General features: G+C 40.1%; 1 protein-coding gene and 1 non-coding gene across 4 annotated transcripts in view; both read left to right on the forward strand.

Moving 5' to 3' along the window:
* The window catches only part of Kdm3b (lysine demethylase 3B), a 67,439-nt gene that overhangs the window by 6,037 nt on the left and 37,261 nt on the right, over positions 1-24,141 (forward strand). For all 3 annotated transcript variants that reach the window (XM_051202281.1, XM_051202280.1, XM_051202283.1), the window contains exons 2-6: positions 11,495-11,662; positions 14,967-15,080; positions 16,366-16,471; positions 18,470-18,594; positions 20,896-20,970. In XM_051202281.1, coding sequence (XP_051058238.1) covers positions 11,495-11,662; positions 14,967-15,080; positions 16,366-16,471; positions 18,470-18,594; positions 20,896-20,970 — 588 coding nt within the window. The remainder of the gene's footprint in view (positions 1-11,494; positions 11,663-14,966; positions 15,081-16,365; positions 16,472-18,469; positions 18,595-20,895; positions 20,971-24,141) is intronic.
* LOC127235204 (U6 spliceosomal RNA) lies at positions 17,509-17,615 on the forward strand. The gene has a single exon (XR_007835691.1). It is a non-coding gene; the product is annotated as a U6 spliceosomal RNA (small nuclear RNA).

Below are 24,141 nucleotides of genomic sequence, written 5' to 3' on the forward strand. Positions count from 1 at the left end.
GTGGCTTCCGCGTCGGGGTGCGCGCCCCAGTTTCTCCTGGGGGGGCGGCCGGGGTGCGAGGAGCTGCTGCCGCTGCTTCTAGCCGGCAGGCCCCGCCTCCTGGACGACCCTGCTCTGCGCACCCCCCCCCCACGCCCTCAGAGCAAGCTCTCGAACCCTGGGTTCCCGGGTCCCGCAAAATTCGGCCAGAAGACGCGGACCTGGAGTCCCCAGGCCGTCTCGGGGGACTCGCACCGGGTTCCCTTCCTCCCGGAGCCCTGAGTGCTGCCGGAATGTGGGTAGGGTAGCAGCGAGAGGCTCAGAGGCTGCAGTTAGAGCTGCTCGGGGCTTTTTTTTTTTTTTTTAATCTGGCACTTACTTCCTCCTTGTTTGAGCAGGGTTCGGCCTGGCGGTCCCCAGAAAGGCTAGTTCTGTGGTCTGGTTTTGAACGCCCTTCTTTTGGCGCTTCTGGGTGACAGGAGCTGCTGCTGTTTTAGCTTTTGGATAAGTTTGAGGTCTGTGCTAGTAGCCGAATAAGGCTGCTGAGTGGTGATTTTTGCTTCTAACTCGGTTACTCCCCTAACCTTGAGAGAGATTTTGCTTTGAAACTTTGAATTAGGGTTTGGCCGCTTGCCTCGGTATATTTTATGGTGAAAGTTGTTCCATACGAAGTAGCATTTGAGACCGTGAGCTTTTATTTTTGCTAATGTGGCGGCAAAATGCTACCCTTGAGTTTTGCCAAGCCTCTTTAGTTCCTTATTCTCATAGTGGGCCTCGCTTCTCTGGTTAGATAAAGCTATGAAAAATGGCGGGAGGGGTATTTTGGAATGATCTATTGAACAGTAAACAGAAAGTGAATATTGTTGATAAACTTGATTCTGCAGACATTTTATTCACTAAACAGGAACATATTTCTATGAGACTTAGGAGTAATGTAGTTTTCTGCTGCTGGTTTTGCTTCCTGGTGATAAAGTGTTGGGCTTTCTTTCTATCTGATAAGCAACCTTTTGTGGAGGTGGTTGACTTGTTCCTGGATCAAGCTTTACCTTTTCTGTTTCAATTCACTTGCTTTGACCATTCTCTGGGATGTATGAAGAAGGCTTATTAACGTATTTATGAAGCTTTAGTAGAGTGGATTTGTAAAAAAAAAAAAAAAAAAAGCTACCACGATAATAAGGGGTCGCGATGTTGAATAAATAAGATGGGAATTTGACCCTAAATTCCTCTGCCCTTCCTAGGGAAGATAGGTACGGATCGGATCTAGGCGGTTTCTTTCTCAGATTCACTAGTTCCCTCCCCCGCCCCAAGCAAAGCATTCTGTTTTGAGGCATTGTTATTACAGATTTCTAGATTGGGATTTTGCTTCCCAGTTCTTTGAATAGTTTTTTTCCCCCACGTTTCCTCCATCAAATGAATTGAACTAATGAACTTTGCACCTGAAATGCCTGCCCATTCGCTCTGTTGTATGTTGTCTCAGGGAGGGCAGAGGCTTTTGAAGTACACTGAAGTGCTGGACACCTACTATGACTAAATACTTAATTTTGCCACTTGGCCAGTGGAAGTGGATTTTCCAACCAACTAATAACTTGCAGTGATTCTTGTAAAAAAAAAAAAAAAAAAAAAGCAAGGTGTTCTTATAAGGGTGTTGAGGTCTTGTAAGATGCAATGTGAATATAGAAGCAAAGGTAACTTTGGTTTGGTGACTATATTTGTGCTTGTTTTGTATTTTTATCCAGAGTCATATATAAGAAAAGTCACAACAAAACTCTGGACCACTTAGGTTTTGTTTGTTTTAACCTTCTTGCAGAACTGTTCTAGAATTGCTGTTACATTGAGGTTCTGTTAAAGACGGTGACTGGTGAGGAATATGGATTTGCCGTTTTGTTTTCCTTTCTCATTGACGAGAATGTCTTTGGACTCTAGGCTTGTGAACCTTTCCAATTTGTACCACACACTGTAGTAAACACAACTATCTTCCAATCAAAAGTGTTCTTCCTGTACTCAAGGGTGGAGTTTGCCAGCAGCTGGCCTGTGATTGGGCAGATTTTCTTTCAGTTATGTTTAAGAGGTTTTCAGGCGTGCTTGGTTTTGAGTAATGCATAGCAGGGCGCCCCCTGTTAAGGATGAGTAATTAAGGGTTAGATGAATGAGTTTCTGAAGTGATTGAAAACATTTCTCAATTTTAGGCTCTATTAATACCTTCTTTCTAAATATTTTTTGAACCAGAAATACATGAGTATACTGGTGTTACATTTAGTGAATCTTTTTTGATTTTATTACCAATGCCATATGCTGCATTAAGGTGTGATGTGGAAAAAAAAAGCGAAAACCAATATTCCTTGGGGAATTTGTTGATGATGGGCTTAAGAGTAGGTGGTTTCACCATCAAACTTCTCTTTGACAAGCAACTACTGTTTTTGTGGGGTTTTTGTTGTTGTTGTTGTTGTTTTTGTTTTGCCAGATACAAACCCATTTTTCTCCCTCTGCTTCAACTGGAATAGTGACTTTGTTGACCAGAATAGGTTTTGTGTGTGTGTGTGTGTGTGTGTGTGTGTGTGTGTGTGTGTGTGTGTGTTTATTTTTTTAAGTATTACTGGGTTTTGCCTTTCTCTTAGGAACTTTGAGTTCCTAAATCATTATTGGTTCATGTAAGTTCCAGAGTCCTTGAGACCAGCACATAGATAGATACACAGACAAAAATACCATGGATTTCCCTTTTGATTATAAAAATGTCAAAGCTTGACCCTGTCAGCTCCTACATAGCAAGGAAGAATGCTTTTTTTTCTTTAAAAAAAATACTTGTACATATAAAAAACTTGAAAAAATTGATAGAGTTAGAACACAGTAGTGTTTGCCCAGCAAGCACAAGGTTCAATTCTATCACTGCAGAAACTGGGCATGGTGGTAGGTGCATACCTGTAAAATTCTTCTCTACAAAGAATTGCTTTTTTTTAAATAAGCAAATGCTATCTTACTATATAATATCTGTTACAGACTCTTAAACAAATTACTTTCTGTGTGTGTGTTTGCCTACATATATGCGTGTGCACCATGTGCTTGTGCCTGTGCCTGAGAAAGTGAGAAGAGAGCATTTGATCTTCTGGAACTGGAGCTACAGGCAGCTGTGAGCCACCGCTGTGAGCAGACCCTGGGTTCTCTGCAAGAGCAGCCAGTGGGCCTAACCAGTAACACGTCTTTCCTTTTTTACATTATGTATACTGTGCACATCAGTAGCTATCTATATTGTAAACACTTCCCAATTCTCCCAGGGGCCTTACTCATACTAGGTAGGTACTATACTACTGAGTAACATTTCCAAATCTTCATTGTTTATAATCCCTTCATATTTTATAAGTTGAGTGTGCCATGGCTTAGTAATTTATTTTTTTTAAAGATTTATTTATTTATTATGTACATAGTATTCTGTCTGTCTGTATCCCTGCAGGCCAGAAGAAGGCACCAGATCTCATTACGGATGGTTGTGAGCCATCATGTGGTAGCTGGGAATTGTACTCAAGACCTCTGGAAGAGCAGTCTGTGCTCTTAACCTCTGAGCTATCTCTCCAGCCCTACATGGTTATTTTCTGTTCATATTAGCATGTCTCATACTCTCACAAACAGTGGTATAGTTCTAGTTTTCCTTCATCTTTATTGTCAAATGATGTCATCAATATTTTACTGTTACCGGTCTAGGAGGTGAGGAATAGTATCTAACATTTTCATGACTACTGGTCTTTTCTGGATGTATTTCACTCTCTTCCTTCCTATTATGCGTCTTTTGCTCACTTGAGAAATTAGCTTTTTTTTTTTTTCTTCTGAGTTTTTTTTTTTTTTTTTTTTAATATGGCTATTAACTCTTTTCAAGACAGGATTTCTCTGTGTTACAGCTCTGGTTGACCTGGAACTGGCTTTGTAGACCAGACTGTTCTCAAACTCACAGAGCTCAAACTGCCTCTGGTCCCAGCTAGTACTAACTTGTAGTAGCTCTCTAGTTCATTGTAATCATATACTCTTTTCTTGTTTGTTTTTGGTGGTTTTTGAGACAGGGTTTCTCTGAGTAGCCTTGGCTGACGTGAAACTCACTTTGTAGATCAGGCTGATCTTAAATTCAGAGATCTACCTTTTGCCTCCCAAGTGTCAGGATTAAAGGTATGTATCACCACCACTTAGCTGTTTTACTTTTGACTTAGTCCATGAGTTGTTTTGTTATATAGGAAAAATGTTAACAGGATATGCTAGCTCATGTCTGTAATCACAGTGTTTGAGAGGCTGAAGCAGAGGGATCAACATGAATTTAAGGCCACCATGGGCTACAGAGTAATATCCTACCACAAAACAAAAGCAAAACCACACACTAAACCAACCTACCTCTCACTCAGAGTTTTAGAACTCTAGACTTGATTTTTAAGTTCTTGAAGCTTGAAAGAAAGCGTACTAACAACCAACCTAAACCCCATCCATCCATCCATCCATCCATCCATCCATCCATCCATCCATCCACTTATATTAAATATTTTAATTGTGGGGCATTCAGGACAAATGGGTGTGGGTACCAGGAGAGGCTAGAAGAGGGCATCATTCCCTGGCACTAGAGTTAGAAGCATTTACTTAGCCACTCTATGTGGGTGCCAGAACCTAAGTTAGGTCCTCTGTAAGAGCAGCACTCTTGACCTCTGAGACTTCTCTCTAGCCTCCTTTATTTTTGGGACAATGTTTTATTGTAGTCCAGGCTAGACTTGAGCTCTTGTTCTTCCAAGTTCTGGGACAGGCGCTCTCACTTTGGGGTTTTTTTTTTTTTTTTTTTTTTTTTTGGAGACAGGGTTTCTTTGTAAATCCTGGCTGTCTTGGAACTTGATTTGTAGACTAGGCTGGTCTTGAACTCACAGAGACCCATAACTTGCCTGTCTCCAGACTTTTGGGATGAAAGGTGAGTGCCACCACTGACAGGCTATAAGTATTCTTTATATTTTCATTTTAAATTTTTCCCCTCTTTTTCTTTTTTGAGGCCTTTCCACTCTGTATGAATCCCTGGGGTGCTTGGAACTCATTATGTAGACCATGCTGTTGAACTCAAGTGCTAGTCACTAGGATTAAAGATGCTCTCCACCACTCCTGGCTCACTTTAGTCTTTGTCTTCCATTCACCTGACATTTTTTCATTGGATATAAAATAGGTAATCTGATCTACCCTTTCTTTTTTCCTACCGACTAATCAATTGTGGCACTACCAATTTTATTAACTAAAGCTTTTGTTGTTGCAGTATGGTAGAATTAAATGGAGCTATAAGCGTAGCATTGGTTTGTTTTGGCTGTCACAACTGTCTCAGCTTTCCAGGCTTGCAAGAAGGATTAAAGGGCATCTGCCTTAATGTTTGTTTTTTTTTTTCTTGTTTGTTTGTTTTGTTTTTTTTTGAGACAGGGTCTTTCTGTGTATCTTTGGAGCCTGTTCTAGAACTCCCTCTGTAGACCAGGCTGGCCTCAAACTCAGAGAGCCACCTGCCTCTGCCTCTGCCTCACCAGTGCTGGGAATAAAGGCGTTCGCAACACCACTTTTTTTTTTTTTTTTTTTTAGGATGGGGGAAGGCAGGGTCTCAATATGCAACTCAGTATGTAGACTAGGAACTTGATGTGTAGACCAAGCAGGCCTAGACTCCACAGAGATCCAGCTGCCTCTGAATTCTGAGCTTAAAAGGAAGCACCACCACTCTTGGCTTCTATTCATTTTTTAAAAAACGTTTATTTTGCTTGGGGTTGTGCTGAATGACTTTAATCCCAGCAGAGACCCGAGGAAGGAGAATTCAAGGCCAGTCTGAGCTATATAGTGTGTTGTAGGCCAGCAAAAACAAAATAAAATTTAATTAAGAAGGATGTTACTGTGTAACCCAGGATAGCCTGGAATTTGAGAACCCCTTGCCTTACCTTCCCATGTACTGAAATACCAGGTGTGCTCTGCTGCCGGGTTTAAAGGCCTGTCTTTGCAACCCATTGTTTCAGAGTTGTACAACATGCCACCCACATCACTCTGTACAGCAGGTATTTTACCTTCCTTCACTACCTAGTCAGAGCTTTCCCTGTTTGGCACTGGTTTGGTTTGGGTGTGAGGTTTTGTTGCTATAGTTTTGATTTGTTTTTTGAGACTGGGTCTCACTGTGTAGTATTGGCTGGTCTGCAGCTGATCTGCCTCTGCCTCCCCAGTGCGTGCCCCTGGCTAGGTTTTGCTTTTGTATTTAAAACAGCAGTGTCCTTGGCTGGTTTGGAGCTTTGTAACCAGGCTGGCTTGGCCTGGTGTAGTAGGTTGTGCTTCCACTCCAGGCTAGATCTTTCCTCTTAATTGCCTATTTGTTTACCAGGGATCTGCATCACTAACTCCTCATCTGCCAAGTGTTCTACTAGCTTGTTCTGGTTGATTTAGTCTCCTTCACAAATAGACCCAGAATAGGAGTTAAGAAACATTTTCTGTTGGTGTTTTTAACAACAGCTGTGGTGGGTGTGTGCCTGCCTTAAGGCCTGAGGGACTCTTAACACCTGTTACTCCTCAATTTTCCACTGCCTTTGATGGGTTGGTGATTTTTAAACCCTCCAAAACCCATCATGCCCACTGCTAAAGTGTCTTTTATTCTTATTCTCCAGATGGGTAAAACCTCCCTGATTGTTTAGTAGTGACTCAAGTGGTATGGCCTCTTGGTTTTACAGGAGGGTAAGCTCCATATTTTTAGTGACTTCCTAGGTAATGGGGCTCTAGGGGACTGACTCACTAACCAAATTCTCTAGAGACTGATTTGAAAATCCATATGCAAGGTTATTAATTTACAGTGGAGGATATACCTATAGAGAAAATCCTTTCTTAAGGTAAGAAGGATTTTTGCCTTTTGAAGAATTAGACAAGGAAAATTGGGTGTGGTCTTCTAGTTTGCTAGTGGTTTCTGTCCTCCATTGCCTTATTCCCATTCCCTTTTTAAAACAGCCCAGGTGAACCCTGAAAGACCTACTACACACTTTAGCATCTTGATTATTGGGATTACAGGGATGCCTGATTTGAGCTTCACCTTCCTTTCTTTCTTCCTTCCTTCCTTCCTTTCTTTCTTTCTTTCTTTCTCTCTTTCTGTTATTTATTTTTGAGAGGAGGTCTCAATATGTAGCCTTTACTGGCTGAAATTTTATATAGACCAAGCTGGTCTAGAAGTCACAGATACCACTTGCCTCTGCCTCCCAACTGCTGAGATTAAAGGTAGGCACTATCATGCTCAGCTTTGTGATTTTTGTTTTGTTTTGATACGGTTTGGTTTGGTTTTGGTTTTCAAAACAAAATTTCTGTGTAGCCTTGGCTGTCCTAGAACTTACTCTGTAGACCAGGCTGGTCTCAGAGATTGAGACCAGCCTGACTCTGCCTCCCAAATGCTGGGATTAAAGTCAAGTACCACCACTACCTGGCAAATGTTTTGTTTTGATGTTTTGTTTAGGCAATATGATGTTATTTCAGAAAGATAAGATAGGTATAGGCAGGTGGATTTTATAAATCTTAAAGCTAGCTGAGGCTGCACCATTGAGACCTTGTCTCAAAAAGAAAAAAAAAAACAAACAAAAAAAAAAAAAACAAAAGCGGTAAACTGAGTGTGGTGGTGTGTTCCTCATAGCTGAGGCAAAAGGATTCAGTCTAGCTCCAGGGGATCTGATGTCCTTTCTGGATTCTAGGCATCTGTACTCATGGGGCACATTATCCAAGTTGTCACACAGCATGCACGCATACATGCATGCATGAACACATAAGAGTCCCACAGAAATAAAAATAGAAGTAAATTTTTAAAATTATATGTGCATTTGTGTTTTGCTTGCATGCATGTCTATGTGAGGTGTCAGATTCCTCTAGAACTGGATTTACAGATATTTATGAGCTGCTGTGGGTGCTAGGAATTGAACCTGGGTCGAAAGAACAGCCAATGCTCTTAACTGCTGAGCCATGTTTCCAGCCCAGAAATATTTTTTGTTGTTTTTGTTTTTCGAGACAGGGTTTCTCTGTATTGCCTACTTTTCTTTTTTTAAAGTAAAAATAAAAATTTTTTTTTAAAGACAAAGCTTCCAATTTAAAAAAAAAAAAAAAAAGGAGGTGGGTGTTTCAAGAGAAATGATCCAGTGGTTAAGAGCATTAACTACTCTTCCAGAGGACCAGGGTTCAGTTCCTAGTAGTCATATGGTTGCCCAGTCATCTGTGATTTCAGTTGCAAAGTATCTATTGCCTCTTAAGGCGTCTGTGGGCACTGGACACACAAGTGGTGGTGCTCAGATATGCAGGCAAGACACACACACACCTATATTTTTTAGTCCCAGCATTTGGGGGCAGATGCACTGGGGATAGTGGGGTTGGCCCTGAGTTTGATCAAGGCCAGCCTAGTCTACAGAGTAAGGTTCAGGACAGTCAGGACTACACAGAAATCCTGTCTCAAAAAACCAAAACAAAAATTGTTACAGGGTGTAGATGGGAGTTGCAGATTTAGAGGTAACGTTCATATATATATATATGTGTGTATATATATCTTTTTCTTATTTTACATATCAATCCAAGTTCCCTCTCCCTCCCTCCTGAGGTAAAGTTCTTAGCCACTATTCCAGCTTCATACCTGTCTGATTCCTGCCATGATGATAAAGAATTACCTCTCTGAAACTGTAAGCAAACCCCCACAACATGATTTAAGAGTTGCCCTGGAGCTGGGCAGTGGTGGTGCATGCCTTTAATCCCAGTACTCTTTAAAAAAATAAAAATGAAAAAACAGAAAAATGTGCAAAAGAAATGACCCAGCAGTTGAAAGCATTACTTCTCTGGCAGAGGATCCAAGTCTGGTCTCCACCACAGCTTCCTAACCCTCTAACTCTCCAGAAAAGGTTAAGCCCAGTGGCGAGAATAAGACTGCTACACAGCTTTGTTTTGTTTTTTCCCCACGGGGGTTCTCTATGTAACAGCCCAGGCTGTCCTGGAGCTCGCTCTGTAGACCAGGCTGGCCTAAACTCACAGAGATCCACCTGCCTCTGCCTCCCGAGTGCTGGGACTAAAGGTGTGCCCCACTGGCGTACTACTACAGTTTAAAGCCAAATTTGAAGCAAGTTTTAATTAGATACTGGCCAGGTGGATAGGCTCTGGCTCTGGCCAGGTTCATACCCAGGTTCCTGGGAAATGGCCCAGAATCGAGTATGGCAAGGGCTTAAGAAGGAAAACCCACAATTCATTGCATTTCCCATCAGGTCCAGTTGAAGGCCTCCAGTCTGTGAACCTCCTGCTCCCATAAACAACAGCCTCCAGCATTTCAGGAAGTGTCTGTCCTTGGGCTAAGGGGCTTGCAGATCGGAGACTTGTGTTTCATGGATCTCTTAGAAATAGTAATCAAGACTTAAAATGTAACTTTGACTCTCATATTCTCCTCTTGAGTTGTGTCCTGAGGCCAGATCCTTGACTCTGTGATGGATACCTGTTTATACTGGGATAATGGTTAAGTCCTGGGAAAGCGTTCTAACATTTGTTGTCCGGTCTCAGGACTGTTCCCATGCAGAGGGATCAGCATACATTTATACTTGCACCCATGTATGCATAAACAAATCTTTTGAAAAGAGAAATACCAGTTAAAGGAGACACCTTTGTCAGCAGATTTCATTTTCTCATTCATTATCCTGGGCTATACTTTTGCCCTCCCTTTTTCTTCCCAAAGCACCAGATCTTTCCTGTTTCTCTGCTGATATTATCTGCTGGAAAGCCAGTCTAGCATAGAATGATAAGTCTTTACTGTTGCCCTTGTGTGACTGACTCTGTGAGGCTTTCCATTCTTCTGTTACCCACTCTGGGAGATTGTCTTCCTACTCTGTTTACCTTGGTATTCTTGGATGGGGGCACCCGTGTTTTTGAGAAGCAGCCAGTACCCAAACTGATTACATGACACACATAAAGCTAGATTAGTACTGTCATGGGTCATCAAAGTTGAAGCATTCTTTAAATTTTATTTTATTTCCTTTGAGACAGGTGTATAGTTCTGGGTGGCCAGTCTAGAACTTGCTATGTAGAACAAGCTGGCATCCAACTCTGAGATTCACCTGTTTGTCTCTCTGTGTATTACACCCAGCTTTTTGTTTGTTTTTAATTACATTTATTTTTATATGAGGGGAGATTTACACATATGCTGAAATGATTATGTGGAAGTCAGAGGACAGTTTGCTGGAATTTATTTTCTCCTTGTACCATGTATGTCCTGGGGACCAAACTCAGGTGCCAGGCTTGGTGCCAAGCCTCCTTTACCATCCCTTATTATTGTTGATTTTGAGTTTTTAAAAATGTGTTTTATTTTAGGGTCACTGAAGTGATTTTTTTTTGTTTGTTTTTTGTTTTTGTTTTGTTTTTCGAGACAGGATTTCTCTGTGTAGCTTTGGAGACTGTTCTGGAACTAGCTCTGTAGACCAGGCTGGCCTCAAACTCAGAGATCCACCTGCCTCTGCCTCCTGGGTGCTGGGATTAAAGGCGTGCGTGTGCCACCAACACCCAGCACTGAAGTGAATTTAAAACATCATGATACATTGTCTTTGCTTCTTTCATTGTTGATTGCAGGGAGGGGACCTCATTCTATATAGCAAGCTGGCCTCAAACCAACCTGCCTCTGCCTCCCCAGTCCTGAGATTAAATGTGTCACCATGCCCTGAAGTTTTGGTTTTTTTTAAGGTTCATTTTATTTTATTTGTATAAGTGTTTGCTTCTTTATATGTATATATACCACACATATATTTGGTGCTTGAAGGAGCCAGGAGAGGGTGCCAGGTCCTTGGAACTGGAGTTGAGGACTAGGAACTGAACTCAGGTCATCTGCAAGGGAGCACATGTTCTTAACCACTGGGCATCTCCCCAGCCTCTCGATTTTTGTTAGTTTATGATCCTTTTGCCTGCCTGCCATGCACAAAGCTAAGTTGGATACCCAGTGCTGCATAAAGCCAGGTATGAGGACACATGCATGTAATCTCAGTTGAGGGCAGTGTGGGATACATGAGACTCTGTTTGGAGGAGGGAGGGGGAGCATTGGACCAGTGAGGCTGCTCAGCTGATAAAACAGGCGTGCCACCAAGCCTGCCCACCTGAGTTAGTTCCCTGTGACCACTCTGGGGAGAGAAGTGCTCACAGGTTGTCCTCCATGTTTGTACTCTGGCACTTGCACACCCACACAAAGTAAGAAAGTGGATGTGATACAAATTACAGTGCAATGGGTTATCAGCCGAGGGTAACGCGTAGGGGCCTGAGTTCTAACCCTAGAACCCATTTAGTTGAAAGAGAGAACAGACCCCACAAGTTTTCCTCTGCCCTCCACATTCAGGCACACACACCCTAAAGAAATTAATTTTGTTTTCATTTAAGTAAAAGACAATATCAAAATGATCTTAGAAGAAATTTTCATAGTCTGTTTTTCAAAACCAGAAAAAGTATTTTTTTTTTTTAATGTATTATGGTATTTCCCCAAATGTGGCATTCAAACTGCTTTTGATATTTTTTGCAGATCTTTGTAGAATTTGATGGCTGTAACTGGAAGCAACACTCCTGGGTTAAAGTTCATGCTGAAGAAGTAATTGCACTTCTATTAGAAGGGTCACTTGTCTGGGCACCCCGGAAGGACCCAGTCCTTCTCCAAGGCACTCGAGTCTCAGTTGCACAGTGGCCAGCACTAGTAAGTAACATTTATTTATTTGTACTTATTTACTTTATTGGGGGTTGAGTTGAAGACAAGAGATCGTGTACTCCAGAAGGTTTCCATGCAGGCCTTGAACTCATCCTCCTCCTTCTGCCTTCCACCTTCCAGGATATGTGTCCCTCAGCCCTGTTTATGTTGATTGTCGATTATCAGATCCAAATTAGACAAGCACTTCCCATTGAGCTATATCCCCATCCCCAAAATGGCTTTGCTGTTTTTTCCTGTTGTTGTTCAATTTTCTTTTTATTTATGGTGTTAGGCATCAAATCTAGGGCCTCCCAAGGCCTTTTGCATGCTAGAAAAGTGCTTTAGTACTGAGCTACATCCTGCAATCCAATGAATGAATGACTTTTTATTAGATAGCAATTAAACCTTTTTTCTTATATTTCTTTACCTCATTGCTATAAACTCTTCAAAAATTGCAAATAATAATAATCTACATGCTTTGTTCTTAACATTTATTCTGAAGTTACCAAAGTAAAAATTAACAGATCTTTTCTCCTATGTTCTGAAGAAAGGTTTACTTTGTTTTGAGACAGGGTTTTACTGTGTAGCCCTGGCTGTCCTGGAACTCATTCTGTAGACTGGCCTCAAGCTCACAGAGGTTACCTGCCTCTGCCTTCTAAGTGCTGGGATTAAAGGAGTGTACCACTATGAGTGCCCAACTGGTTTGTTTTGTTTTTATTATGTGTATATGTGTGGGTGTGCACATAAAAATGCAGGTGCTGGGCTGGAGAGATGGCTCAGGGGTTAAGAGCATTTTCTGCTCTTCCAGAGGTCCTGAGTTCAATTCCCAGCAACCACATGATGGCTTACGGCCATCCACAATGAGATCTGGTGCCCTCTTCTGGCCTGAAGGTATACATGCAGATAGAACACTGTCTATATAATAAATAAATCTTTCCAAATAAATGCAGGTGCCTGCAAGATTAGAAGCATCTGGTTGAAGCACTCGATGCAGGAAGATCCACTGTAAGAGCAGTTTGTTTTTTACCTGTTGAGCTGCCCTTCTAGCCCTTCTAGTCTTTTCTTAGCAAGGTTTGAAAACAATGTAAGCCTCAGAGTTTTTTCAGTTGTCAAGTTGTTTTTTTAAGGAAGTGATATAAAATCGTGTTGTAAAATTTAATTAAAGGCTGGAGAGATGGCTCAGCAGGTCAAGGTATTTGCCACCAAGACTGGTAACCTGAGTTTGATCTCTGGAATCCTATGGTAAATGATCTAACTTCTACAAAAATCTGTGACCTATGATATACACACACCCCTTACACACACACATTTACACAAGACAAATAAAATGTTTTTGGGGTTTTTTTGTTTTGTTTTGTTTTGTTTTTACATTTTGAGAATATCCATTTCTGTTGTTCTGTTAGCAAATTGTGAACATGAATACAGACTTTCTTTTAAATCTCATTTTTCCTATGGTTAACACAAAGTAAATAAATAATATACAAAACAAAAATTATATTCAATCAGTTGGTATAGTATTATCTCTAATAGATTGCCATTTTCTTTTCCCTTTTTTTTTTTTTTTTTTTTTTTTTTTTTGGGTTGTTGTTTTTATTTTTTTTTTCTTCAAGATAGGGTTTCTCTGTGTAGTTCTCCTGTGCTGGGATTTACTCCGTGGATCAGGCTGTCTTCAAACTCCCTGCTTTCTGGATGCTTGGCTTGCCCTGTCCTTTTGTCCTGTACTTTCAAATAGTGTCTCCCTGAGTTGCCCAGGCTGACCTGATGGTGCATTCCTATAATATCAGCACCTGGGAAGCAGATGGATCATGAATTTGAAGACAGTGGGTTATATAGTGAGACTGTGTCAGAAAACAAGAGTACCTGGTCATAGTGGTGTGTGTCTGTATTCCTAGCATTTAGAAAGCTAAGACAACAAAGTTGATAGGACTTTTAAGAGGCTACATATTGAGACACTCGCAAAGTGCATGCGCACACAAGCTCACACACGCACACATACACACACACACACACACACACACACACAAACTCTGGCAGGTTGTCAAAGTGGATGAAGGCATTTGTCAACAAGCCTGACAACTTGAATTTGATCCCTGAATTCTACAAGGTGACAGAAAAACACATCTTACAAGATAACCTCTGAAATAACAAGTATTGTGGTGCTACTATTCATGTATAAGCATACCATTCACTCTCAGAAAACAAATATAATTAAAGGAATGGAGGGAGAGGACTCTAAATTGAAAATACAGTTTATTTGGTAGAGTACTTGCCTGACATGCATAAAGCCCCTGACTTTATATAAAGCACCATAATATAAAGCTGGTTTGTTGATACACACCTATAATCCCAGTACCTAGGAAGTTGGAGGCAGGATCTAGAAGTTCAAGTTATTCTTAGTTTATAGAGTGCTCAAGGCCATCCAGGAATATCTAAACATGTATTACAGTAATTGTTTTGTTTTGTTTTGTTTGAGACGGGGACTCACTGTAACTCTGATTGGCCTTGTAAATCAAGCTAGCCTTAAACTCGTAGAGATCCACCTGCCTTTGCCTCCCAAATCTCGTAAAGGTTTCAGGGTTCTAGAAATATGTGCAACTTGAGTCAGGGAGAGGTCTTGACCATCTCCCAAGGGCTGGGATTATAGGCATGTACTACCATACCTTGACTACATCTCTTAACCCTGGGCATCTACAGTTTAGCCCTTATGAAGCATTGATTAGTCAGATCCCTAATGACAATGGTTCATTTCTTATTCCACTTGTCCTTTTTCAACATAAAATTATTAAAAACCAGGTATGGTGACTCACACGTGCAATTCTAGCATTTGGGTGGCTGAGGCAGGAGAATTGCTACAAATTCCCACAAGCCTGCTCTGTAGGGTGAAACCTGACCCAAAAGACAACCAAACAAACAGAAATTAGAAATTACTGAACAAACATAGCCAGTCATGGTGGCACACGACTTTAATCCCAGCACTTGGGAGGCAGAAGCAGGCAGATCTGAGTTTCAAGCCAGCCTCGTCTACATAGTGAGTTCCAGGACAGTCAGAGCTACACAGTAAAAACCCATTCTTGAAATAAAAAAGAAAAATAAAATAATGAGCATACTTTCCTTTCAGTTTGCTTCCTATAGTTATTTGAGGAGCAGAGGCTGTGTTGAGAATGTTCCCAAGACCTGGTTTGTTAGCTTGTCTGTATTCACTGGGATGAAAGGAGAGCATAATGGTTGCTTTCACTGAAGTCAGAAATGAATTGAATTGTTCTTTACTTTCATTTCCAAGTTCTAATCAACTTCTTGTCCTTGTGCTTCACAGACTTTCACCCCCCTGGTAGATAAGCTGGGTTTGGGTTCTGTGGTACCAGTTGAATACCTTGTGGATCGAGAGCTGCATTTCATGCCAGATGCTAATGGGCTGCATCTGTTCCAGGTACTTGACTAGTCTTGGGCTTATTTCCTTACCTCCTTGCTCATTTCCTTATTGATTCAAATTTGGGTATTTACTCCTTTCTTTTAGCATGACTTTGCTTCCTTTAATAAGTTACCCTGTCTTTTTTTGTTTGTGTTTTTTCTTTTTTGAGACAGGGTTTCTCTTTGTAGTCTTGGTTGTCCTGGAACTCACTCTGTAGACCAGAGATCCACCTGTCTCTGCCTCCCGAGTACTGGGACTAAAGGCCAGCCAGGATTTAAGGTTACCACATAATTCCTTCAGAAAAAATGGCTTCTCAGGGTTAGAGAGAGGGCTCAGCAGTGTGAGAGCACTTGTTGCTCTTCCAGAGGACTGGAATCTGGTTTCCAACACCTCCATCCTGGGGCTTACAACTGCCTGTAACTCCAGCTGTAGGGATACCAATACACTCTTCTCCTGAGAGTACCTGCACACATTATACACACAAACATAAAATAAATATATCATTCATAAGTAGAAAAGGGACTTCTGCAATGGCTTTTAATATGACTTGTATAGCTGGAAACTAGTGGGACTTATGTTTACTTTAGTGGTGGATGAGCATGAATGACTAACAGCTGGTTCCCAGCAGAATGAAATATTGGAGATATATGTGTGTGTGTGTGTGTGTGTGTGTGTGTGTGTGTGTGTGTGTGTGTCACACACACACACACACACACACACACACACAGAAAAGCAGTAAGTGAATAGTTTAAACAGACTACCATCTGAGTTGTGATTTCATGAACACACTGCTGGCTGAAGAAAGGGTTAAGAGTACTTCTTGTTCTTGCAGCATCTGACTCCGTCACACACATGGTGGCTCACAGCCACCCCTAACACCAGTTCCAAAGGATTTGATGCCTTCTTCTGATCTCCCAAGAGCATGGCATACATGTGTTGCACACAAACATGCAGGCAAAACACTCATACAATAAATACATCTAAAATAAAAAATTCTTAAAGAAAGATGCTATTTTTTTCTCACTTGTAAGAGCTGTCTGAAAGTTGAAAATTGTAAAGGTTTTACTCCTTCATTGGGAGAGCAAAGACCAGTATTTCCTAAACTACATTCTATGAGACATTAATGGTAGTTGTTAGTTATTTTTCCTCACTGGGGTCATTCCCTCTCAGCAACCTTGCTTCGTTCATCTTCATGCTCCTTGTGTTTGTGGGTAACACGGAACTCTTTAGTATATGGCTTTTTCATCTAATAAGTTTTACTGTCTTTTATTTTAACGTCAGGTGTTTATGTTTTCTTTACCAGATGGGAACAGATACTCAAAACCAGATTCTTCTAGAGCATGCTGTGTTAAGAGAGACAGTTAATGCTTTGATCAGTGACCAAAAGCTACAAGAGATATTCAGCCGAGGTAAGAAAAGCAGTTTTCTGTCCTTGAACTTTAGATCAGGTGGTGCTCCGGATTGATGGGAGAATGCAGTACCGTGCAGCTGCTCTCTGCTCTTTTTCTGAATAAAATTTTGAATATCTGTAGTTAGCTGGATTTCTAGAATAAATTGAAAAAAAAAAATAGCCTCTTACTCAGGTTATTATGTTTAGTGACCCTAGGAATCTACTATGTGACTTTTACCATTGGGTAGAGGGTTCAATTTATTTTTATATTTTTTTAAAATATTTATTAATTATGCATACATTATGTTCTACCTGCATGTGTCCCTTCTGCAGGCCAGAAGAGGGCAACAGATCTCATTGTAGATAGCTGTGAGCCACCATGTGGTTGCTGGGAATTGAACTCAGAACCTCTGGAAGAGCAGTCAGTGCTCTTAACCTCTGAGCCATCTCTCTATTCCTGAGGGTTCAATTTATGAAGTTTCCATTATTTTCCACTAATTAATAGTCCCATAGATCTTTCTGCATTTCAAAACACAAAGTTTTATTGTGTTTTCTTAAGTGTTTATCAAGGAGTTAACCACATGCTAAACAAATTAAGTGATAGAGATACTGCAATTATAGAAAACCTTTGCTGTTATATTTATACTTGCCACCTACAAATTTCTCAAGAGCTAAATGCTTGTTAATGCCCACAAACTATATGCATAAAACAGTTAATTTCATAGACTTACTAACAATAAAAGTAAAGAGGGAGATGTTGCTAGAGGTTGTAGTCAGTGGTAGAGTACTTCTGTGAAATAGACAATGTCCTAGGTCCCATATTTTCAGCATAAATTGAACTCTCCACCCAATAGTATTGAAAATGAGATAGCAGGACATTAATGGTCATTTAGTGTTCCTATGGCTATTTTAGCACATCCAGCTTAGTGGCTTGGTTTATTTTGTTTTGCTTTATAGATTAGGCTGACCTTTCAGAATTTTAAGACTGAGGGGGAAAATATAGAATTGGGGACTTGGGAGGTTCTTTAAAATGAAAATTTTATAAAGCTTACTAGAGTGCTCACTTCGGTAGCACATATAATAAAATTGGAATGATACAGAGAAGATTAGCATGGCCCCTGTACAAGGATGACACACAGATTCGTGAAGCATTCCATATTAACAAAAAAACTCACTAGAAAAAAAATGTGTTTCATTTTTATTCTATTCTACTGAGTATGGAAAACTAGAGTAGTTCCTTTCGTCTCTGCACAGAAAATGCTAAGTGTTTACTGTTGTGCCCAAAATGTGAAGATCCCCAAAGAGACCACTAGAGAGACAGACTCACTGATGCAAATGCGTAAGGTTTATTGTTCATCCAACCATGACAGGGCCTCATCTAGCTGGCTGACACAGCAGCCACCAGAGGAAGTGAGTTTCCTGTCTACTGTCAGGGTTTTAAAGGCAGAAGTCACAGGATTACATCAGTAGGTATGGGTTGGTTGACATTTGGGGAACAACCAGGGAAATTTCTGAAAGTCATATTTTGGCATGAAATACCTGTGTACCAATTATTCTCATTGGTCAGTACTGAGAAGGAACGTTCTGTGGTTTTTATGGCTTTGTCTTGTTACTTGTAGGTGGCCTGTTGTTCATAGATACCAATAGTTTTCAGAACTGTCTCCTGGAGACTACAGGGGAGGTTTTAGCCTTCCCTGGAGTTTCTTTTGTAACCAGTTACCAGGAACCAAGTATCTAAGAGGCTGGGAGGGAGGGGGGTCTGGAGTTTCTTTGAGTTTAGTTTTGGCCCTAGGCTCTGGGAGGCTAGGGGATCTGGAGTTTCTTTGTGTCTTGTGCTGAGTCAGAGGCCTACATGTCTGTAGCCTGTCATGGCTGCTAAAGCAGGGGGCTGAGTGAGGGTCTGGTCCCTTTTTTTCTCTCTAGTATGAATTATTAGAAGTGAAGCCTTTAGTTTATCCCTTTTATTTACCTCATGTAATTAGCTCAAACATTCAGTTCTAATTGATCTCTTCTTTAGGTCCGTATAGTGTTCAAGGTCACAGGGTCAAGGTATACCAGCCAGAAGGAGAAGAAGTATGGCTCTGTGGTATTGTAAGCCGTCAGGACACAATCACCCGTCTCATGGAGGTGTCTATAACCGAGGTGAGGCTCTTACTCTGTAATGGGTATAGCCATTGCCTTAGTAAGGATGACAGAGGAAGTATTTTCGAATTGTAAGACTAGCTTCTACCTCTGCCTCTGTTTCTGAGTGAGCCTAAGGAAGGCCGAATAACTGTGACCTCATTGTGAGTTAGAGGATAACACATAAAACCCCACTGGTGGCGCACACCTTTAATCCCAGCATCTGGAGGCAGAGGCAGGCAGGTGGATCTCTGTGAGTTCAAGGGCAGCCTGGTCTACAGAGTGAGTTCAAGGACAGCCAGAGATGTTATACAGAGAAAAATAAAATGCCCACTGACTTTGTAGCATTGGGATAATGTTTAAAAAAGCACTTGTAAGCTGCAAATACACATAGTTCCAACACTCTGGAAGTGTTATTTCCACTGAACAGTTATAAAGACCATCACCCAGATTCTTTGGTCAAATTATGCAAACTTCATTTTCTGTCAGACAAGGCTATCTCCCTAAATCAGAGTTTGAGAAAGCAGCATTAAATATAGGAGAAGGTATGGTTTATAAAGCTCCCCCAATCTTCAAGGCTTCAGGGTTTCCAAGGGTTGGTGGATTTCCAGAAGCATTTTGGTTTCATAGGACTTAATTGAACATTTCAAAATTATTTGGCAGAACATCTTATCAGGATACATTAAAGGTGTTATCAGGATACATTAAAGGTGTGAGTCAAATTCCATAAGTTGGGGAGCTTGTCAAACTTCAGAAATAGGTTAAAGCACAGTCAACTTTGAATTTTACAGCAAACGAAAGAAACTTGTTCTAATAATAAAGTTGTTTTTAGTTTATGTGTATGGGTGTTATGCACTATGTGCATAGTGTACCAATGGAGGCCAGAAGAAAGTGGGATTTCCTTGAACTGCAGTTCCAGACAATTACGATTTACCGTGTGGGCACTGGGTAAACCCCAGTGTCAACCCAGGTCCTCTGCTCTAAAAGAGCAACAAGATCTCTTAACCATTGAGCTGTCCCATCTCTCTAGTCCCCACTGAAGACAATGTTTAAAATTTCAAATGTTATCCATGCAGGTAAGTTGTATAATGGAAACTGCACTTAAGAAGCTATCAGTCCCACAGTGGCGCCACCGGTATGGTGTTTTCCACATCCTTCCTAATATTTCCTATGTATTTATCTATAATATGTTGTTAATTATACGAAGTATAGTTGTGTAAGTTACACTTTAGTGATTGGTATGCTATGGTACAGAGGCATGATTTATCTTGAACATAAACATATGTTTGTTATATGCTATATATCAATACAGATATTTTACTACTCATTTTTAAAAAAATATATGTATATTCTAAATGACTATATCATAACTAATTTAGTCTAAAATTGGGGGGCTTTTTTTGTTGTTGTTGTTTTGTTTTTGTTTTTTGAGATAGTTTCTCTATGTAGCCCTAGGTGTCCTGGAACTCACTTTGTAGACCAGGCTAGCCTTGATCTCACAGAGATCCACATGCCTCTGACTCCTGAGTTCTGGGATTAAAGGTTTGTGCTACCACTGCCCAAATAAATTCAGAGACTTTTAATTCATGGGAAGTATTTTCACTAACACAGGTATTGACACAGTTAACCAAAGAATTATACATTCTTTCATACATGTTGTTTTCTGATAAATAACCCTAGTGTAGGAATGGAAAGGTGACTCAGTAGTAAAGAGCACTTGGTGCTCTTGCAGAGGGCCTCGGTTTGTTGCCTAGCATCCATGTTAGGTGGCTCATAGCTGCTTATAACTCCAGTTCCAAGGGATCCCACACTCTCTCCTGGCCATTTGTAGTCATGTACATATAGCCACACAAATATACATACACTGTAATTAAAAATTAGTTTGTTAAAAAATAAATTCCTTAGTATGTAATTGCTAAAATAGAATAAATTTGTACTTTACCACATTGTCCCTACACCTAAAGCTTTAATTTTTTTCTTTAATAGTTGAGTGCCTCTTTTAATGACTGTTGGCTTAAAGATACAGAAATGTGAATGAATATTGCTAAGACATTATTAGGTCATAGATGTTATTAGATCAAAGACATCCTTAGATCTTGGACTCGGTCAGTTCTTAACAGATATTAATCTTTGCCATATACTGTATGTTATTTCCAGTACTGTTACTGGATATCACTCTTAGGGAGTTTTCCATCATGTAGAGAAGTAAAAATAAGTTGATAACTATATTGTTATTTAAAATGTACAGTGTTATATTTTGGTTGTCAAGGTATTAAATATCTTTTCCCCTTTTTTCATGTGTTCTGCTTTTCTTCTCTGTAGACTGGTGAGATGAAGTCAGTAGATCCCAGACTCATCCATGTGATGCTGATGGACAATTCAACACCACAGAGTGAGGTACAGTAATAGTCTTAAGTAGATTCATGAGCTTATATTAATTACTCTGCTATGTGGATCCCTTGTATATATATTGTATATGGATACCTTTGAGTTGCTTCATCTCTGGTCATTCTTTTCTGTTTTCTGATTTGTTTAGTTAAGAGAGAACAGTCTTAGGAAAAAGACCTAGTTTGAGCAAACCCTTTTAATTAAAGTTTATATCCTCTAGTTGTAAAATCCATGGCCTCTTTCTTCTTACATTCTCCCAGAACAAGTTAACAGATAGTTAAACTGCAATGAGAAATAATAATAATAGCCTACCTAATAATAGGAAATAAAGGAAAAGCTGTATCCTCCCTCTCAATCCATAATCAGATCCCAGTGAGCTCCAAGGTAGACTGAAATTCTATATTTTGTAGTGGAATCAAATCAAATGTCTAGTTCAGTGCTCAGCACACAGTGGTTTGTTTTATAATACTGTGAACCAGGCCAACTATTGGTTCATTCAAAATTATTGTAACAAACAACAAAAAGAGCTATGATAAAAATCTTCCTGAACCAGCCAGACCTGACAATGATGGTGGAGCAACATTATCAGGAGTTCCAGACCAACCTGGTCTACTTAAGGCCCTGCCTCAAAAGACAAAACAACTGTCCACATTCATAGTCCTTAAAGTAGTAGTACCTCGTTCATGACAAGTATGCAGTCCTTTCTTTTCTATTGAGACAGGCTCTGGGTATGTCTGGTACTCACTATTGTAGACTGGCCTGAAGATCTGCCTGCTTCTGCCTCTCATGTTGTTGGGCTTAAAGGTGTGTGCCACCATGTACTGCTGTGCAGTCCTTCTTGTTGAAACAAGATCCGAAGGAAAAGAAAGAACCAGATTAAGTTTAATAGCTCTTTAGTTACATTCCCATGAATAGGATAAGCTCTTACTATATGTGCATGGCTTTGAATACTTATTACTTGATGTATTTAGTTCTACTTTTGTTCCTTTCTGTATTTCATTTGTTTGCTTAAATACTTCTTATATAATAGGTACTGCTTAGTTGGTTAGATAAAACTGCAGAGCCTGTATAGGTCTCACTGCCCTACGCTATCTGCTCACATCTGAGCAGCTTAGCATAAGACCTACATCTGTTGTTTAGAGAGTGGGAGGAGACTACTCTGAGCCAGCTCTGCAGTTTGGCCATGAGTTAAGAAACTGGATCTCTGTTTTTTTTAGCTGAAGATACTGGTTCTTCCTTTTTTTTTGCTTTGTCATGATATGACTATATTCTTTGACTATAAAGTATAATTATTATTGATAATGTACCAAGTTTTATAGTAACTCTTTTTAGATATCTAAGATCAATCCCTCCATCTCATTTAAGTGTGAATGAACAAGAAAGAATATCTCCAGGTAGACTGAAAATTTGCAGAATGGATAGTTTAAATGAGGATGAAATAAAATCTATGCTCAATGAAGTGTTCTCAATTCTTGAATAAACGTATGGGAAACTTAGATAATATTACCAGGAATATGATAGGTACTTCGTCTTAGTGAGTATGCTATTTGTTCACAGCTGTTTCTTATCTCTGTGGAAACTTGGGTAAAATTACCAGGAGTATAGAGAAATTGAAGTAAATCTTGAGTGTTTTTGTTTTGTTTTTTGAGTTTTACAGGAGGGGCTGGAAAGATAACTCACAGTTTTGAGTGTTCACTATTTTTGTAAAGTTTAGGTTCAGTTCCCTGTGTTGACATCCTGGATCATAATCTCCTCTAACTCCAATTCCAGGGATCAGACTTCCCCTTCTGACCTCCAAAAGCATGTGTGTGCACATGGTGGATGTAGATACACTCAGACATACACACATGCATAAAATAAATTACTTTTTTAAAAAATGAATTTTAGGGGGCTGGAGAGATGGCTCAGAGGTTAAGAGCACAGGCTGCTTGCTCTATCCAGAGGTCCTGAGTTCAATTCCCAGCATCCACATGGTGGCCCACAATCATCTATAATGAGATCTGGTGCCCTCTTCTGGCCCAAAGTCATATATGCAGGCCGAACACTGTATACATATTAAATAAATAAATCTTTTTTAAAAATGAATTTCATAAGAAAATTAATGGGGAAAAATTAAGACAGTGGAAAATACAGAAATTAGCAAGAAGAAAAGAATTTTTTTTGTTTTGTTTTTTTTTTTTGTTGTTTGTTTGTTTTTTAAAGACAGGGTTTCTCTGTGTAGACCTGGCTATCCTGGAACTCACTCTGTAGAGCAGAGTGGTTTCAAACTCAAATATGCACCTGCCTATGCTGAGATTAAAGGCATGTGCTGCTCTACCCAGCTCCTAGGAAATTTTAAATATCTTAAAAGTTGACATACCAGATATGGTTCCAGTAAAGATGCTGTATAAGCATTGAGGATAGTGGAGGCAAATTTATTAAATGGTAAATACTCATTGCTACACACAACTAGCTTATTAATACCACCTTAGACCTTTCCAGTGTTTCTGAATCCGCCTAAAACCTACTTCTCAAGAAGAGATGTCCCTTTTAATTCATATCTTAGTTGTCTGGCCTCTTAAAGAAGTCACAAGACATCATTGGTATACTGAGATACTAGAAAAGAGGTTTGTGGTTTGGTCTGTTATGTTCTCTTATTCCTTGACTAAAGGTTTGGAGTAAGGTTGGAAGTCAGCTGTGTCAAGCTTCACATGTTTTGGGCTGAGTAGTTTCTAAATAGAGGAGTGTTTATGTTTCAGCACTTGGAATATAAGCCTATCACAAACAGCCAGGGTGAGGCACTGGTAGGACAGGCAGAAGCTCTGAGTCTGAGGCTCACCTGAGGTCTTCTAGGCTGTCCAGCATGGCATAGTTTGCTCCCCCTCTCAAAATAAATACAAATAAATAAATACATTTTTAAACTTTGTAAAAAAATATTCATTTTATGTGTATGGAGTTTTTGCCTATATGTATGCCTGTGCACCTGAGCATGCCTGATGCCCTTGAACGTCAGAAGAGTCATTAGATCTCTTGGAAGTGGAGTTACAGGTAGTTGGGAGCTGCCATGTGGGTGCTAGGAGTCAAATCCGAGTCCTCTAGAGACCAGGCAGTGCTCTAACCACTGAATCTTCTCTCTAGCAACACCACCTTGACTATAACTCTGTCTTTTCTTTTTTTTCTTTTAGTGTTTTGAGGCAGGGT

The sequence above is a fragment of the Phodopus roborovskii genome, unplaced genomic scaffold (assembly GCF_943737965.1).
Source record: "Phodopus roborovskii unplaced genomic scaffold, PHOROB, whole genome shotgun sequence".
In the NCBI taxonomy this organism is placed as follows: domain Eukaryota; kingdom Metazoa; phylum Chordata; class Mammalia; order Rodentia; family Cricetidae; genus Phodopus; species Phodopus roborovskii.